The sequence below is a fragment of the Camelus ferus genome, chromosome 7 (assembly GCF_009834535.1).
Source record: "Camelus ferus isolate YT-003-E chromosome 7, BCGSAC_Cfer_1.0, whole genome shotgun sequence".
NCBI classification, from domain to species: Eukaryota; Metazoa; Chordata; class Mammalia; order Artiodactyla; family Camelidae; genus Camelus; species Camelus ferus.
In genome coordinates, this window is record NC_045702.1 from 6,036,056 (window position 1) to 6,054,173 (window position 18,118).

The window sequence follows — 18,118 nt, forward strand, 5'->3', positions numbered from 1 at the left end:
GGACCGAGGCCTAGAGCATTGGAAAGGCCAGGACTTGCCTACTCCAGTGCTGCAGCCCCAGATTGGCCCCCACAGGCAGAGCGGCAGGGGCCAGGCAGGCGGATGCTGCCGTGCTCCGGGGGCCTGTGGGCAAGGGCAAGGAAAGGCACTGACCCATGGCTCCAGGCTGGAACTGGCAGCGGCATTGTGCAGGGGACACACAAAGGCCGTCCTGGGACAGCTGGCCGGGGGGGCACCCACAGCTGGGCTGGCAGCCCATTGAGCCTGGCTGGCACACGACCCCGAGGGACAGGTCCTGGCAGGAGCGGAGACAGGGCCGCCCACAGGGGAGAAGGCCCTGGCCACCTACACAGTCTACAGCAGGAGGGAAGCAGAGAGAGTGAGTGCTGAGTGGGGGTCCATCCTGGGGAATCCCGGCAGTTGGGTGACAAGCCCTCCGCCCATCCCCATCACCGGCTCAGACCTCGCACCTTGCCCCAGCTCCATGGGGTGAGTGACCTAAGGGCTGTTCCTCAAAGCAAGTAACATGCATGTATGTTAGGGGAGGTGGTCAAAGGTCGAGACAGCATCTCCCTAGCCTTACCAGGGACCCTCCCAGGCCTCTGCGGAAGCCCTCACCCGTGCATTGAGAGGAATTTCCCTGGCAGGGCCGAGTCTGCCTGTGGCCCCCAGGGCAGGGCCGGCCTCCCTCAGGGGTGGGGGGCCAGCTACACTCTCGACTCCGATGGGACTGCCCCAGGCACACGTCACAGGGAGACCATGGTCCCCATGGGCTCCAGGCTCCATCCACTGTGGCAGGAAAACAGAATCATCTCTCTGTCTGAGGAGGTCCCAGCCTACTGGGATTGGAGCAAACCAGTGGGGGCATCTCACCTGGGCACTCAGGAGGGCTGGCACAGGTCTCCCTCTGATGCTGAGCCCCCGCCTCCCCTGCCTCCCCGGGGCACGGGGCCCCTCCGTGTTGAGGAGCTGGGCAGGTGCAGGCTCTGGCGCGGGTCCTCGTCTGGCCCCGGCAGGGCAGGGAGCACGCTGTCCACTCTGACCACGGGCACCAGCTGCCAGGCACTGTCGGGGAGAAGGGCGGACATCCTTTCCCTGGTCCCAGCCCTCCCTGCACCCCTGGGCTGCTTCTCCTCACCTCCCTCTGAGTGGAGTACATACCTGGGCAAGGCAGCTCTGTGCAGGTCAGCCTCCCCTCTGAGCAGGTGCTGGATGGGGCATGCAGGCACAGGAGGGAGAGAACAGCTCAGTCCTGCCCTCCACACACACCCCTCCTCACCTGCGTCTTCCCCCATTTCCTCCCCCTTTCCCTCTGAGGTCTCAGGGCCCCCTCCTCATTCTCTAGCACCTCCGGATCCTGCTCCCTGTCCCACTCAAGGCCCTCTCAGGTGTCCTACGGGGAAATGGTCACAGGTCATCTGCTGCTGATGGGGGCCAGACTGCAGGAGAAACAGCACACGGCCACCCCTCCCCCAGCACTGCGCACGCCCAGCCCTCCGAAGTCTCCCAGAGCACAGACCCCCAGAGCCGGCTGCAGTTTCCCCACCTATCAGACAGGGGTCAGGGGGCCTGCCGAATCCTCTCAGGGCTTGTGGGAGTGCAACGTGCGTCAGCTGAGACCAGGAGAGCTCAGGTCCAGGAGACATGAAGTCCTGTCCTCACCCCTGCACCTGCACCTGCACCTGCATCCTGCCCACCTGGTGTGCTCTCACCCCTGCACCTGCATTCTGCCCACCTGGTGTGCCCTCACCCCTGCCCCTGCACCTGCATCCTGCCCACCTGGTGTGCCCTCACCCCTGCACCTGCATCCTGCCCACCTGGTGTGCCCTCACCCCTGCACCTGCATCCTGCCCACCTGGTGTGCCCTCACCCCTGCACCTGCATCCTGCCCACCTGCCCGCCTCACCAGTAGTTGCAGCCGTCGGGCCTCGCCAGCTGAGCACCCGGACGGTGCCGCTCCCCAGTGAGCAGGTCCAGGCAGGTGCAGTGGCTGGGCTGCACGCAGACGGCGCCATCGGCACTCAGCACCTGGCCCGGGGGGCAGTAACAGCCGGGCTGGCAGTGCCAAACGCAGTGCTGAGGGACAGCAAGGGAGGGCTCTGGTCATCCCGAAAACTGGACAGATGGAAGGGGGCGGGGTGGGGGTGCCCAGGTGGGAAGAAGAAGTGAAGCAGGAGGCTGCGGGGGCCGAGGGGAGAAGGGGACACTCCAGTCCGCAGCTGCTGTGTTCCGTATATAGTATATAGTTTATGCCGCGTTTCCACAGGAATTTCCCCTCCCGGGGAGGAGCAGGGAGAGAGGAGAGCCTGAGACGGGCTTCCCTGGGTGGGGTGTCCTCCAAACGTGAACCCCATGTAGCGCTGGGTGGGGACCCAGGCATCTCCCAGATCTACTAGAATGTGGGGAGCAGGGAACCGGAAAGCTGGGAAGGAGCTGGGGCTCCCTGGGGGAAGCCAGGACCAGGCACCACTCCTCGTCCTCCTGCCTCAGTGTGGGAGCCTCTTGCCCTCCTTGGACAAGCCCCAGTGGGGCCTCAAGGCACTGTCCGTTCTCCCCAGCTCTTCTCTCAGCACCTTTGATTCGGGGCTGCTTCTTCACCATAGCGCAGGCGCCATGGGACCGCGACACCATCTGCCTGCCTGTGTCCCTCTCCATGGTCCTGGGCCGGCGCTCGGTGAATAGCCCCACACCCCAGCACACACACGCACGCACGAGTGCACAGAGTCAAGGTCTGTGCATGGACACGCCCTGAGGTTTAAGATGATACAGTGGGATGACTGCCCCTTCCTATGTGTTTTTGCTGTTTTTGTAATAAAATGTTTAAAATGAGAAACTGTTTGCTGCAAAGAAGACAAGGGCTGCTGGGTGAGGCTCACTCTCTGCTTCTCTGGAACAAGGGGGAGCCAGCCTGGTGGGCGCTGACCCCCTAAACTGTGGGGCGGCCCCATGTCAGAGGCACCACACCCCAAAGCCACACCCTGCCGTCAGGCAAATTGACCCTCAGGAGCCCAGACTTACCACAAGGTCATCACAGGAGCGAGGACAGGGAGGGCCACAGGTGCTGTATTCGGCCCCTTGGATGGCAGTGCAGTTGGTCACTGGCGTGGTGGGGAGGACAGGATGGGCTGAGAGCTGTGCGGTCACCTACCCTGGCCTATCTCCCCGTAATGCTCCCTGGAGCTCTCCCACCTCCGCTCCTTGACCCCTACCCCCATCCCTGGCAGGTACCTGGGCAGGGCAGAGCCTGGCAGGCCGCCCCCTGGGCCTGAGGCCCCTCGCAGTAATCCCCCAGGCCCTGGGGTGGGGGCTGGTCACAGGCCCGGGTCCGGCTCCGCAGGCCTCCCCCACAGCTCCGGCTACAGCTAGACCAGGGCCCCCAAGGGCCCCAGTCCCCAGCTCCTGGGAGGCAGCAGAGGAAGGAGTGGTGAGGGCCTTGGCTGGGGCCAGGGCAGCCGGTGCTAGGTGGTGGGGCTCCACAGGGCGTGAGGGACTCACGGTCACACCCCGGCAGGAGGCAGGGCTCCTCCTCTGCCTCAGGGCCTGGGCAAAGAGGTGGCGCCGAGGCCGGTGGGGGCAGCAGTGCCCCACTGGATGGTGCCACACTGGGGGGCCTGGTGCAGAAGCGGTGTCGGTGGCGTCGGGCAGGGCCACAGGAGGCCGAGCACTCGCTCCATGGGGTCCAGGGTGACCACGTGGGCTGACCTGGGGGTGGACAGGAGGGAGAGGCAGAGAGAGGACAGAGCAAGCAGAGGCTGGAGGCGCCCAAAGGGCTGGGGGCAAAGTGCGGGCCACAGGCAAGAGCGCCCCTCCTCCCTGTGCCCACCTCTCCCCAGGGCTTCCCTCCCCAGCCCCAGCGCGGGCCTCTGCAGGGAGGCCCCCTTCTCACCCTCCTCACAGGGCCAGGAGGTGCAGTTGGTAATGAGCCCAGAGACACAGGAGCTGGAGAAGGGGCAGCAGAGGGTCGGGTGCTGTTATAGGCTGAATGGGTCCCCTCCGAATCACATGTTGGAGTCCTAACACGTGACTGTGACTGCAGAACGTGACTTCATTTGGAGAGAGGATCTTTACAAGAGTGATCTAGTTAAAATGAGGTCATTAGGGTGACCTTAATCTGACACGACCAGTGTCCTTGTACAGAGGAAGACGACATGAAGACACAGGGAGGACACAGCCACGTGAAGCTGGACTGGGGGGCTGCAAGCGGGGAAGGCCGAGGGTTGCCCACGAACTCTGGCAGAGGCAGGCCTGGAACAGACGCTCCCTCACAGCCCTCAGGAGGAACCAGCCCTGCCAACACTGGGGTCTTAGATTTCTGGTCTCCAGAACTGTGAGAGGATAAACTCTGGGTTCAAGCCACCCTGCCTGCGGTGTAGCTGCAGCTGCCCCAGCAGCCCGAGCTGCGTGGGAAGAGGGAGCTGCGTGGGGAGGGCGTGGGTGAGGGGCGCCAGCAGGCTTGGCCCCGGAGAGCTGGCCGCTGGGCCTGTGGGAAGGGGTGTCTCTGTGGCCCTTCGAAGGCCAACAGCCTCTGGCACTGAGGAGAGACAGAGGCGTTCTCAGTGTCACGGGGCCATTGCAGGGGGAGGGAGCTCACCAGTTCTCACAGGAATGAAGCACAGCACTGCCCGGGGGGTGGAGGCGCCCCCCGTGGGCACAGGGGCAGTCCTGGGTGGGCACACACACATTGTTCTGGAACCAAAAACCCTCCATCACTTTCCAGTTTCCTGCCTGGTCTGTCCCCCAAGTCAGAGCTCAGCAACCACTTCCACAGGCGTTCCCCCTCCAATGCCGCGGATGCGTCCTCCGAACATTGCATCTCTGCCCGCTCCCCAAAGCCAGGCGAAAGCACCATCAGGTGCAGGGCCACGGAGAGGGGCATGGACCCCCGACTTCTAGGAGGAAAGACCAATCTCCAACTGCAGGACACAGGACTGAACTGTCAAATCCATGGAAACAACTAACAAAATACGAAAAGTGTGATTCATACAAAACTATGTAAAAATAAACAAAACGAAACCAACAAAACTATGTCTGGGCGTTTGGACAGAAGTTGCTAGTGTTTCAAATTGAAAAACATAGCCATCCAGCAGCACACGATTCAAAGTCAGATGTCCTGAAGTGCCCTGGGAAGCACTTAACCGTCCCACAGGCTCTGATGACTAGGGACACTGTTACCCCAATTTTACAAGTGGAGAAACCGAAGCACAAGCTACTCAGCCCAAGGTCACAGAGCTGCTAGTCTAACAGCCTGACTCCCCACTGGAGTCTGTCCCTTAACCAGGGCCCATGGTTCAGCAGCGTCTCTATAAGCCCACCCCACTGCCCCACGGGCTTTTGTCCAAACTCCACCACCCCCACTGCATTTGCCAGACCTGGTCCCCACCACCTTCCAACTGGAATGGCTGCCTCCCTGCTCTCCATCCACATCCTCCAATCTCTGGTGGTCACGTTGGGGAACCACCTCCTCCAGGAAGCCCACCATCACAGACCCCGCCCCCCCCAATCTGTATCACGTGCTCTGCAATGTGCAGAGCTCACATCCTGAGTATCACACGGGTCTGTCTTCATTGCCAGGGCTCTGGGTCTGCCTTCCCCAGACTGGCGGCTCCTGGAGGGCAGAGCCTGCTCTTCCCCACAGAGTAGCCCAGCCCAGGACTGAGCTTGCAGGAGGTGCTAGGGTGATAACATAAGAGGAGAGAGCACTCAAGCAGGCACAAATCATAAAGACCTTCTAAACGAATCACCATTTTACAAACAGGAAAACAGAGGCCAAGACCGGAATGCCACTCGCCCATGGTCACCTGCCGGTTGCTGGCTGAGCAGAGCCATGCCCCCTGAGTTCAGTGCTCCATCTTCAACTCTGCAGGGTTGCCCTGTCTCCAGCTCCACACTCTTGGCTCTGCCTCTGCCCAGTCCCCAACGAGGTCAGGCAGGGAGAACGCTCACCAGCAGAAGTGTCCCAGACGGGCAGTAGCAGCCAGGGTGGCAGGGCTGGTCAGTCCCTCTCGGGGTGCTAAGCTCTGCACAGGAGGCAGGGCCCTGGGCACAGTCCAGCCACTGCTTGCCTGGGGGACACACACCAGGCACTGGCCCTGGGGACACAGAGATTAACAGCTCAGTCCAGACACACTCAGCTCTCCCCCGGACTCCCACCCTGGGAGAGATATCGGCTCTGGGTGTGGCCAGGGAGGTCAGGGGCTGCACAGGAGCTCAGGGAGAGGGGTCCCTGGGGTGACAGGGAGGGGGTGATGGAGCCCTGGGTGGTGTGGGGATGAGAAGTGAGGGCGGGGCGTGGAGGAGAAAATGGATGCCCTCACCTGCACAGGGCTGCAGGCCACAGGTGGAGAAGTCCACGGGGCTGTTCCGGCCACTCCCTCGGGTGCGATTCCGGTAGCCACCGCCACAGGGCACAGAGCACAGAGACCAGGGGCCCCACTCCTCCCCAGGACCTGTGGGTGACACCCAGGCCCTGTCTCCCACACCCAGACACCCAGTTACTCTTCCTCCTGGACCCCAGACACCTACGGCATCACATCGCACCTCCTCGGGAGGACCTGGAACAGGGCTGACCCCAGGGAGGACCCGTCTTAGGGCTCTCTGGGGACCACAGCTTCATGGCATCCCCCGGGGAAGGCCCTTGCACCTCTCCTGGGTCTGGATGGGAGTGACGAGGAGTGTTCCTGGCTCCTCTCTGGAGGGTTTGAGGACCTCGGTCCCAACTCTCACCTCGACACGGCCTCAGACTGCAGAATTCAGCCTCCATGCTGGGGCCCTGGCACGCAGCGCCCCCGAAGGCAGCAGGGGGCGCAGTGCCCGCCCGGAAGCGCCGCCGAACACCCACGTTGCAGCTGCGGCTGCAGAGACTCCACGGGGTCCATGGGCTCCAGCCGCAGGCCACTGCCAGGGCGGGCGCCAGGAGAGAGGCACAGGATGTGTGAAACCAGGTCAGGTCATCCCTGGGGCACCCCGACACCACCAGGCTTGATTACTGAAGGGGCCAGCATCCCCTCTGGCCTCTGAGAACCCACCACTGCCGACTCCTGGGCCCTGAGCGTGGGGGTACCTGGGCAGGGCTCCGAGGTGCACACCATCTCACCAGAGGTACAGGTGCTGCAGAGAGAGGGCCCAGTGAGGCCAGGACCAGCCCCTGCCCCTTGGAGCACTGGGTACCTGTCCCCAGGGAGAAGCGGCCAGGACCACCGTGTCCACCACACAGAAGGGAAACCCGAGGGTCTGGGAAGCAAAGCAAGTTGCCTTGTGTCCCATATGAAGTTCAAGAGTAACCAAGGGTTCTCCTCCAGTCCGTTCCTCACAATTCCACCCGCCGTGGGCTCCCTGACACCCCCAGGCACTGCACTGCCCTTTGCCCTGTGGTTTTTATCAAGGAGTTGCCTTTTTATATTTTTTATTCCATTTGTATGTATTCAACACTGTGTAGAAATAACTCTGAGTGACTCTTCAGGGCCAGATACGGTGTATTCTGAAGGAGCTGACACTAGCTGGGTATTTTAAACCTTCTCCTCCCTTTTGCTTTTCTCCAATATTTTAAAGCCCATTTGTCAAATACGTGGGTGTCCCAGAAAAAGAATCTAAGGGAAAAAGCAAAAGAAAAAGAGGTGAGGGGAGAGGAAGAATGAAGGAGGGAATTGAGGGAGGGCCAGGGAACAGAAAATAAAAAGGAAAAAGAAAATGAACTGAAAGGAAACATAATGAAAGGGGGGAAAAAAAAGGAACGGGGTTAGTGCGCTCTCTGGCGGTCAGGTCTGGTTTCAGCTTTGAGTGTTGGATGCTTCAAGGTTTCTGAGCAGATTTCAAGTGAATTTCTCTCAGGAAGAGAAACAGAAGTAACTGGAAGGTCAACATAGAAGCCTCCCACCAGGTTCTAGTTCCATCATAAATCGCCTCACCCAGCTGAGCCTCAGTCTCCCCATGACTCTTTTGACAAAGAGTCCTTACAGTCGCCCACCCCTCCAGGCTGGGCAGAACCTTGTCCACTTCAACATTCTCAGGGCCCGGGCCCCGCACCACGTAGGCATGACGAACCTCCCGGTGCATGAGAGGCCACGCCTGCCCACCTCTGGAGCTCCTCGCCTATGCTCCCCCCGGCTTCCCAATGCTGGTGCCTACCAGTTGTTGCAGGAGTCCAGCTGGGTCACTGCTCCTGGTGCATAGAGCTGCCCATGCAGCTGGCAGGGGCACTGACTGAGGGGCAGGCAGCTGGTGTTGTGCAGGAAGAGGCCAGGGGGGCAGGAGCAGCCAGGGGTGCAGAAGCTGGTGCACTCCACCCCAGGGCCCTGTGCCAGACACAGCTGAGGGCACGGGCCCCCCTCCTGGTGGCACTGCTCTGCTGAGCGGAACACCATGTCCCCTGGGCACTGGGCTGGACAGGAAGACAGAGCCAGTCTCAGCAGGGACAGGCGGGAAGGGCAGGGAGATGGAGGGGTGGGAGGGAACCTGCATGCAGGTGACAGGGTGGCAGCTGGGAGGTCATCAGCACTGAGAAGCCAGAGGAAGCCCCCTCCCTCAGGGCACAACTGGTGCCCAGTCCCCAGCGGGTGGCAGCTGGAGGAGACACAGGGAATCCAGAAAACTCTCTCTTAGTTCAAGGCATGGAGGCAGAGGTCAGTCAGTGCCATGCTAAGGTAAGCAGGAAAAGGTTAACCCCCAAGTGTTGGCTGGACGTGGCCAGTGGGAGAATGTGCGGGGACTTGGCACCTGTGCAGGGCTGTGTGTTGCAGTCCCTGGTCTGGCTGTGGGGTCCTTGGCACCCAGGGTCCCCAGGAGCCGAGGCAGAACAGCTGCGCCCACGTGTCTGGATGCCTCCATCACAGGGGGCTGAGCAGGAGGACCAGGCGGCCCATGGAGCCCAGAGGCTCGGCACTGTCCAGGAGAGCCAACCGTCAGGGACACAGCAAAGCCAGCCAGGCTGAGTGTGGGAGGGATCAGGGTCTTAACTGTAGCTTCAGCCCCACTGACATCCACACCTCCAGGGCTGCCCCGACACTCCTTCAGGCCAGGCCCACCCTGTTAATCTCAGGCTGGCCACCCTGACCCAGGTATTGAGAGCCTCGGCATCCACTCCTCACCCCACCCCGGGGCCCAGGCCACAGCAGGGGCGGAGGGGACCGTACCTGGGCACACGGGGAGGCTGCAGGGCTCCTCCTGGGTGGACTCCCCTGGGCAGGATGTGTCCCTGGGGCTGGGGCAGAGCCGGGAACGGCTGCGCCAGCCCGGGCCCCCTCCAGGGACCAGGCAGCTTTGGGAGCAGGCAGACCAGGGTTCCCAGGGCGTCCAGCCCAGGGCCTCTGCAGGGAAAAGGGCAGGACACTGCACAGGGACCCTGCAGAGCTGGGGAGGCTCAGGGGACCTGGGGCAGGGCTGAGAGGCTCTGGGGTGAGGGAAGGGCTCACAAGGACAGGCGCGGACTCTGCCCCTCGAGGACCCCCACTGTTGGCCCCGGTCTCACTGTCAGAGTGGAACCTCCCGCTGAACCTGGCTCCTCGACATGTGGCCCGGCTGGCGTCTCCACATGTCCACTACCCATATGCATATTTTCTCCCAGATCAAAACTTCCAGAACCTTCTAAACAATTGTCCTTCATTCAGCTTCGATGCAGAAACCCTGAGTCCCCTCAGACACGTGGCTGTCATTCTCCACCAGCCCCCCCCCACTTCTCCTGCTGCCAGAGCCTGACCCAGGCCCCCTGGACCCACACCTGCACCCCAAATCTCCTTCTCCCCCTGCCCTGTTGCCCTGGGGCCCCCAGCAGTGGAAAGAGGGCAACAGTCCTGGCCTCCAAGAGGCCAGCGGGGCCAGCCTCATGCCCACGACCAGCTCTCAGACTCCCTGCACCCCCCACACCAGCCTGCCCCTGGGCCCCGGCCTTCACCTCCTCCCCGCCAAAGTGCCACCGATCAAGGTCAGCTCCAGGGCTGCCTTTTGGATGGGGCGGCTTCCCTGACCCCCAGGCAGAGTGTCCCTCAGGCTGGGTCCCTCCGTGTTCTGAGGGCCGGGATCTGGAGGCTGGAGACGGGCCCCAGGAGAGACGGTGGGTTCCTACATCCCTACGCCTGACGTTCGTACCTGCCCTGCACTCCGAGTGGCAGGTCTGCAGCTCCTGCCTTTCACCTTCACAAGGGGCACCCCCGAAAGCGGCCGGAGGGTTGGAGGGAGACCTGAGGATAGAGGCAGCCTGGGACCTGCCCTTCCCTCCCTGCCCCTCGCCCCTGCCTTCTGCCTCCTCCAACCACCACCCTCCCCCCTGCAGGCCCCTGGGCTCTCGCCCCTCCACACCCCTTCCCTTCCTTCTCCCGTTTCCCTTTCTCTCCCTTGCCGGCTCTGTCCTGCACACCTGAACCTGGCCCTCATGCCAGAGCCACAGGAGCGGTCGCAGGGACCCCAGGAGGACCAGGCTGACCAGCCGCAGGGCACGGGGCAGCCGCCTGGTTCACACAGAAGAGCCCCCTTCTCACACACGCTGCAGAGGGGAAAGGGGCCGAGGAGGTCAGGACTGGGGAGTGGAGGGGGCCGTGCCCTGACCCAGGCCCTCCCCACCCGGCAGACGCCCTCACCATCGGCTGCAGTTGTCCAGGGTGAAGGGCACCCCCGGCTGCTGCAGCTCTTCACCCACGAGGCAGGGGCACTCGGAGAGGGGCAGGCAGCGGGCGTCCTGGAGGACGAGCCCAGGAGGGCAGCGGCATCCTGGAGTAGGGGGAGGGCACTCAGTCCCAAGTGTGGGGGGCAGCGAGGAGGGGAGGTGGAGACTGAGGGCTGGTGGGCCTGTGGGGATGCCCCACATTCCCCTGAGGGCTCTGCCTGCGGCACCCCTGCTGGCTGGGTCTGCCTCACCCTCCAGACAGTGTCCGCTGCAGCTTCTGTTGGCCTCGGGATCCAGGCAGGAGGGTGGGCACGGGGGCACCAGCCCCTTCTGGCACAGCTCAGCACTAACATGCACGCGGCCCAGCCCACAGTCTGGTGGGAGATGGGCACCAGGTAGGGTGGGCACCAGGAGGCACAGTGACCCTCCTAATGGCCCCACCCCCATGGGGCTCCCCCCTCAGATGCCCCTGCCCCAGCCCAGCCCTCCTTACCTGTACCACCTGCGCAGGGCTGCAAGCCGCAAGGTGCCCTCTCTTGGGAGGCCCCAGGGCAGGGCGCACCACCATTCTTGGGCGGAGGGTCCACACAGCTCCTCCGGCGACTCCGATGGCCACCCCCACAAGAGACGCTACAGGGACCCCAGGCCTCCCACACAGCCCACGCCCCAGCCACTGCAGGAGAAGGAGGAACGGAGGGGGACCAGGTGAGCCCAAGGAGGGGCCGACCGTGCTTGAGAGAGCAGGGCTGAGGGGCAGAGAGGAGCCTCGGCAGCAGCCAGCGGGGTGGCTTAGAGCAGCGCCCTGGGGACTCCATAGCTTCCCCTCCTGTCCTAGTAAATCTCCCCTAGGTGGGGGTGACTTGAGGAAAGGTCTCTAGGGATAAAGGCTCTGGTCCCTGGAAAGGGTCTGGGACGGCAGGAATCCCAGGGCAGGGCGCCCCCTGGTGGCAGCAGATAGAAGCGGCATTAGAAGGCCAGATGTGGGGCTGAAGAAACCAACTCCAGGTGGGAAACCGTGGACGGAAGGCAGTGGCAGGTGGGGGCCACCCCCTTGGATCCACAGGGCCTTGGGCTCGGAGCCCGGGACCAGTGGCACAGCGTGTTTATACCCTCACTCTGAGGCGGGGCTGGCCGCTGCTCCAGCCCCACACTCAGGCAGGAAGAGGGCAGGACGGGGACGTGGGGGTCGGGGGGAGCAGGCTTCAGACAAGTCCCCTGGAGGCGCGAGGCTGTGACATCAGAAGGGGGCTGTCCTACTAGAGTCCCGGAGCTTGGATAGAGGTCCCAAAGGAGAGCAAGGGCATTTTCCAGTGAGGGTGTCGCGCCTGGGAGGCTGGGAGACCTGGGAGGGGGTGCCTGTTACCTGGACAGGCCTGCACAAAGCAGGGCTGGCTGCGGAGCCGGTCAGGCGGGCAGCTGCCCCCGGGCAGGGGAGGCCGCAGCAGCTCCCGGCGCTGGAAGGCGAGGCCGAGGCCACAGGTATGGCTGCAGCCGCTCCAGCCAGACCAGGGTGCCAGCCCACAGTCCACTGCAGGGACGGGTGGGCCGGGCTCAGAGGTGGCTCACGTGGGAGCCGGCGCTCGGGGTGCCCCCGCCCCGGACCAGCACATACCACAGCCATCCTCATCGGAGCCGTCCTGGCAGTCGTGCTGCAGGTCACAGCGCTGCTCGGCCGGCAGGCACTCGCCACTGCCGCAGCTAAGCTGGCTCGGGGAGCAGAGCGCTCTGGAGGCCGGCAGCCCAGGCAGGGCCGTGGTGGGCACCGCGAAGGGCGCAGTGCTCGCTGCCCGTGCTGGGGGCAGGAGTGGGGGGAAGGGAGCCACTCAAGTGATTCTGGCTGGATGATTAACTGAGCCCCTTTAGTCTCAGGCCAAGCTGACCATGGCTCCGGCCTCCCTGCCCTGCTTGATGCCACCCACACCCAGTGCAGGCTTCCCTCTGCTATGTGTGGATGAGATCAAGGGGTCTTTGGTCTACACACGGTCTCACATAGTCTCTCTGCAAACAGCTCTTGGAGTGTCCAGAGGCCAGAGGATCTAGAAGAACAGTTCACTCCCCCAAGTATCCCTTCCTGAAGGGGTACCCCAGGGGTGCCCCTTCCTGTGACTGGCTAACACTTGACCTCTCTTCTCTTGACTGGAAACTAGGCTTTGAGCATCGCGAATCTACTTTTGATGGATGGATGGATGATGGGTAGATGGGCAGAGGGGGTGGATGGATGCTGGATGGATAATGGATGGATGGATTAATGGATAGAGAGATGAGCATCCTCAAAGGTCAGAGAGGTTTTATAAAATAGGTTGGGGCCCAAGACCTATTCCCCCCACCCTCCATCATCCCCAAAGACACACATATTCCTGGTGGTTTTTATGCACTCGGTGTCTTTCCACTCCCTGCTGCCTCAAGCCGCTCTTCTCATAGATGCTAGAAATGGGGGACAGGGCCTTCCCCAAACCTAAAGCCCACTTGCCATTACCACTTATGTGACACCAGACCCTGCAGGGTGCCCTGCAGAGCCCCAGGCTCACCGCAGAGCCTCTCATCGGAGCCATCCAGACAGTCCTCTTTCCCATCACACAGCTGCTCCTGCTCCATGCAGCCCAGCACCTCGCAGGGGACCTGGCCTGGGCTGCACCGCACGGGTGGGAAGGGCCCCAGGGTGATGTTCTGTCCTGTGGGCACCACCGCAGCCAGCTGATGGTCACCAGCGCCCCCGTCCTCCTTCCTTCAGTCACCTCCCAGCAGCCCCCAACATCCCTCCTGATGTGTGGTGTGCTTCCTGCCTCTCTTGGGATACTAGGAAAAGTAGTGAACTCTGTTCAGGAGACTTGGGTCCTACGCCTGGTCCTACCAAGTCCCTGACCTCCAGGCAACCTCCCAGGGACTCTGTCCCCCTGTAAGGAAGTTGTCGGGGCACACAGGCAGAAGGCCATGGAATCTTACCAGCAGGGGCCACAGGCGTCGTTGGGTGTTGGGGGAGCACTGTCACGGCTGCCATCTCTGGTCTCAGGGCCTTGGCCTCAGGCTGGGACTGTGGGGGTGGCGATCACGGTCTCCACGGATTCCCCAGGACTTGGGCGAGGTGTGGACACAGGACTCAGTGGCCCCTTCCCTGCAGGTGCAGGAGGGAGAGGGGTGAGCCCCATCAGCTCCCCTTCCCTGAAATAAGGTCAGTATGGAACCTCAGGAGGGCTTCCCAGGCTTTGGGGTGGTGCAGGGTGAAGACAGCCTACACCCCACCTTCCAAGGGGCTTCAGATCAAAAAGGAAATGGGACCCAGTCGTCTCAGGAGCACAAGAAGGGTTTTAACTGAAAGTGGAAAAAACGCTTAGTTTTGAGTGAGATTTGTACTCTACTCTCACGAAGACACACACGGCACCTTCCAAGTGAAACTCACCAAAAACTAAACCATTAAGGGAGAAAAAGAACAGAGGACATTTAAACAGCAGCAGAAGGAGGGAGCACTACCAGAGATGCAGGAGAAGCCTATTGCTACAGCTGCACAGAGAAATCGGTTGTGAGCTTCCTGGCAACCACAGTGAAAAGGGGGTTGAGCTTCTCATTTTCTGACGAGAGACTCATATTGAAAAGACAGTCTTTTCTCTAGAATCAGCCTTAGAACGACATTAGGATTCGTCAAGTGAGTCTGCATGTTACAAACTGCTTGATACAAGTTGCTTCATCTGCTTTTCACAAAAGACACAGAAACCCAGGCTAACCAGGCTCCTGAGTACTCGTGGGAAGGGACCATACGGGTCGTCTATAAGCACTCTTAGTCTCACAGAGGGGAAACCGTGGCTGGGCAGGTGGTGGACAGGCCCAACACGTCCCAAGGGAGAAGGCCAGACCCAGGACACATGTGGCTGCCCTGACAGCCCTTGCCGGCCGCCTCTCTCTGAAGACAGCTCTCCTGGGGCTTATGTGTGGGTGAAGGACCAGGCAGGAGGGGGCAGCTGGCACACAGCCACAGGGAGCCCCTTTCCTCGTCCTATTTAGGGACATGCTAACTCGGTGACTTTGGCTTCCCTGTGCCAATTTAGAGACATTTGCTGCCAGGAAGCACTTCATAAAGGGGTGCTTGGTTCTGTGAATGGGTGAGAGAGGGAGTGCAGGTGGGGCCAGGCAGCATCCCACAGCCCAGGGGAGCCCCCTCCTGGCCAGGGGTCTGGGGGAGGCAAGTTGACCCTGCTCAGTCAGTGGACGAGGAGAGTCGGAAGACTGAACTCTGGAGATGTAACAGCCCCTTGCTCTGAAAGACCAGGAGGGCTGGGGGTCTGGGAACGAGGCCTGGAGTTTGGGCACGTACCTGTAGAGGGCGTGGGCAACCCCAGCCCGGGACGCCAGCGCTCAGCCTCGGGCTCTGCCAGACCCTGCAGAGGGAGAGGGCTCAGCTGTGCAGCCGGGACCCTGAGGGCAGCTCCGCCTGGGGTCCAGGCATCGCCCTCTCACTCCCTCTCGTTCCCGCAGTGCAGGGCAGAGCTGGGGTGAGAAGCCTGACTCCTCTGCAGCACCCTGGGACTCAGCACCCTGGGTGCCGGGGGCTTAGGGGCTGTTCTCACTGCTCCCCAAGGGGATCCACTTTGGCTCTTGTACCCCAAACCCCTGTGGCCTCCCCCGCCCAACACCCACCCCTGTGCCTAAGTGTGTGGTCACCCTCCCCTCTGGGTTCCTGACCAGGCTGTTCTCCGGTGGGGGAGTGCCCACCCCTCATCTCTGTGTTACAGATGCTCCTTCTCCCCCGTCCTTCAAGTCTCATCCAGGAAGCCTCTGGGGACCCCAGGCTTAGGGTGGCTCTGAGCACTGGGGCCTGATCTGCAGCCAAAACCTCTCTTCTGGGGGTGCAGGCCCCTCCTGTCTCCCAAATACCCCCAGGCCAGGCATCTGCCTTGTGCTTCCCCGCACCTCTGGCCATCCCTTTGGCCCCCAGCCCCAGCCCAGCACCAGGCTGGTCCCCAGGAGGCTCAGGGCTGAAGGCCTGATGGAGAAAGCAGCCCCACACACAGGGAGGCAGCGCTGGCCCGTCACATGGAGAGAGGGAGGAGGACCACGGGGAGCAGGGGCCCCGCACCCCTCCTGCTGGGCCCGCTTTTCCCCACTCACCTCCCTGGGCTGGGGGGGCAGCTGTGCAGGCTGGGTGGAGGAGGGGACCAGGGTCCTGGCTGTGGACTGGACTCTGAGAAGAAAAATAACCCGGGGGCTCCAGGGGCTCTCGCAGCTGCAGAGCCCCCAGCCCAGCAGGGGCTCAGTGTGCTCTTGGGTGGGCCTGAGGCAGGGCTGGGGCGGGGTTCTTAAGAGGCCACTGCCTGCAGGGATGCCCTCCATAGTGGTTTTAAAACTTAGAATCCCCTGGAAGCTTTGTAAACCAGAAAGCTGGGCCCCACCCCCAGAGCGTCTGCCTCTGTCTGGGCTGGGGCCTGAGAATCTGCACTGTCACCAAGTTCCAGGTGATGCTCATACTCCTGGCCCAGGGAACACACTTTGAGAACCACTCATCTCCAGACTCTAGGAAAACGGCATAGAATCCTAGCATCCTATGGTGGAAAGGGGCCTCTGAAGGCGCCCAGCTGCAGCAACTCAGCACACAGGGCCCCGGGGCACTCTAGGGGTGAAGGCGGTACACGGCGCCTCCCTCAAGGCCAAGCTGGGCCTCAGGGCACCCCATACCTGCCAGTGCCAGGCTGGGGCACACAGCCCTCCTCGTCGGAGCCATCCTCGCAGTCTTCCACCCCATCACATGGGGCCCCCTTTGGGGTACACTCACCACTGGCACAGCGGTGCCCAACCCCTGGACACGGGGGCGCTGCCAGTGGGAATACATGTGGGAGTTATGGCTGAGGGCTCCTGCCTGCCCCTCCTTCCCGCCCCCGCCCCTCCGTTCCCCAGCCCAGCCTGTACCTGACTCGCAGCCCAGCAGCACCACCCTCAGGGGGACGCTGTGGTTGGTATCACGAAGAGGGGCAGCACCATGATGGACCTCTGGGGGCCACACCCGGATGTGCTGAGCTTGCACCATCTGGCCAAACGTCCACACTGTGGGAGCCATTTCATCCCAGTTTCCAGGGAAAAGCTGTGGGCACAGGGTTGGGGGGAGAGCTGCTCACGGAGACTCGAGCCAGCCTTCTGCTCAGGCTGCCACCTGACCCTGCCCAGTGCCCCGCCTGCCCATCCCCCAGCCTTTCCAGAGCGCATGCTCTCCTGGCATAAGCCATCTGGCTGAGGGGCTCTGGTCCCAGTTCCCCAAGGGCAGGGTGCCCACTGATGTGTCCCCAGGGCCAGGCCAGTGTCCAGACACAGCAGGGGCTCCCCAAGTATTTATTTTTGGAGGGGAAGGTCATTAGGTTTATTTATTTATTTTTTAGAGGAGGTACTGGGGATTGAACCCCTGCATGCTAGCGTGCGCTCTACCACTTGAGCTATACCCCACCTCCCCCACTCCCTCAGTATTTAAGAGTAAACACCTGGTGTGGACTGATTGCCCCTGCTCCAGGAAGCTGGTCTCCCTGGGGAGGAAGCAAATTCCACCAGCGCAGGGCTGTGCCCAGGCTGCTCCCCACAGGCACCGAGGTCCTCAGTGAACTTGACGTCACCCCAACCCCCTCCCTACATAACAGAGCGCACACCCGCCCTGCCCAGCATCTGAGCCACTTCTGTTGCTTCTGATGCCACTTGGACAGTGGTCCCTCTGCTCCACAGAGCACTGTCCCTGCTACTAACAGGTGTTGGATAAGCCTCTAATGCAAGGAATGTCCATCAGGGAACTAGCAGCCCCCTTAGGGACAAAGACTATGAGCCTCACAAAATGGCATGATGGCTCATGGCCCAGGGAATCCAGGTGGGCGATACCTTGGGTGGGGGCTGAGTTCCAGGCAGGAGGTCACGATAGTTGTGCCAGTGTAGACCATCACTGCTGAACTGGAGCAGGTCTGAGGACCCAGGCCCCTGCACTACGATGCCTGGGGGAGAGGCAGGGGTCAGAACTGAAGGAGGGAGTACCACCCCAGCCCACCACCACCGCCCCCTCCTCCAGGCCCTGCCCCCACCCCACTGACCAGTGAGGTTCCGGGGCTGCAGCAGGTCCAGCTGCAGGTAGGGGGGCCGGGTATGCTGTTGAGTGTAAGCGTCGTCTACAGGGCCCTGGATCCACTGGCCGGGCCCCCCGCTGGGAGGCCTTGGCGGGGCAGCCCAGGCAGGGTGATCCGGCTGCGGCGGTGAAGCATGCAGGCTCCCCTCGGGGAGTCGGGTCAGTTCCAGGGGAGAATAGCAGGGGTCTGGGTGCAGAAGAGAGGGGGCTGGAGTGGGGGGAGGGCAGAGGGTGGCAGGAGCCTGCTAAGGGCATAGTTAGGAAGCCACAAGGGGAGCTGGGGGTTTGAAAGGCCCACGCTAGAGAGTTCACACAATTGACCTTGCGGGGTCAACAGGGATGGAAGGCCAGTCCAGGGACGACAGGGCTGGAGAGGAAACTTAGGCTGGGGTGACTTCCAGATCTTTAGGATAACCACCTTCCCGGTGGAAGGCAAGAGGTCT

The 18,118-nt window shown here is 62.2% G+C and overlaps 1 protein-coding gene across 1 annotated transcript in view; it reads right to left on the bottom strand.

The window, feature by feature from the left end:
- Nucleotides 1–18,118, bottom strand: part of SSPOP — a 53,054-nt gene that overhangs the window by 15,812 nt on the left and 19,124 nt on the right. The window contains 33 exon segments of the mRNA XM_032483222.1: nt 154–354; nt 619–789; nt 874–1,065; nt 1,162–1,208; nt 1,907–2,076; nt 3,019–3,098; nt 3,229–3,399; nt 3,496–3,702; nt 3,887–3,939; nt 4,592–4,686; nt 5,944–6,089; nt 6,315–6,446; nt 6,724–6,894; nt 7,061–7,107; nt 8,125–8,377; nt 8,713–8,877; nt 9,129–9,302; nt 10,081–10,172; nt 10,349–10,474; nt 10,569–10,698; nt 10,846–10,968; nt 11,088–11,267; nt 11,958–12,122; nt 12,207–12,386; nt 13,123–13,266; nt 13,538–13,625; nt 13,627–13,706; nt 14,901–14,964; nt 15,695–15,767; nt 16,259–16,394; nt 16,490–16,661; nt 17,438–17,547; nt 17,644–17,862. Coding sequence (XP_032339113.1) covers nt 154–354; nt 619–789; nt 874–1,065; nt 1,162–1,208; nt 1,907–2,076; nt 3,019–3,098; nt 3,229–3,399; nt 3,496–3,702; nt 3,887–3,939; nt 4,592–4,686; nt 5,944–6,089; nt 6,315–6,446; nt 6,724–6,894; nt 7,061–7,107; nt 8,125–8,377; nt 8,713–8,877; nt 9,129–9,302; nt 10,081–10,172; nt 10,349–10,474; nt 10,569–10,698; nt 10,846–10,968; nt 11,088–11,267; nt 11,958–12,122; nt 12,207–12,386; nt 13,123–13,266; nt 13,538–13,625; nt 13,627–13,706; nt 14,901–14,964; nt 15,695–15,767; nt 16,259–16,394; nt 16,490–16,661; nt 17,438–17,547; nt 17,644–17,862 — 4,557 coding nt within the window.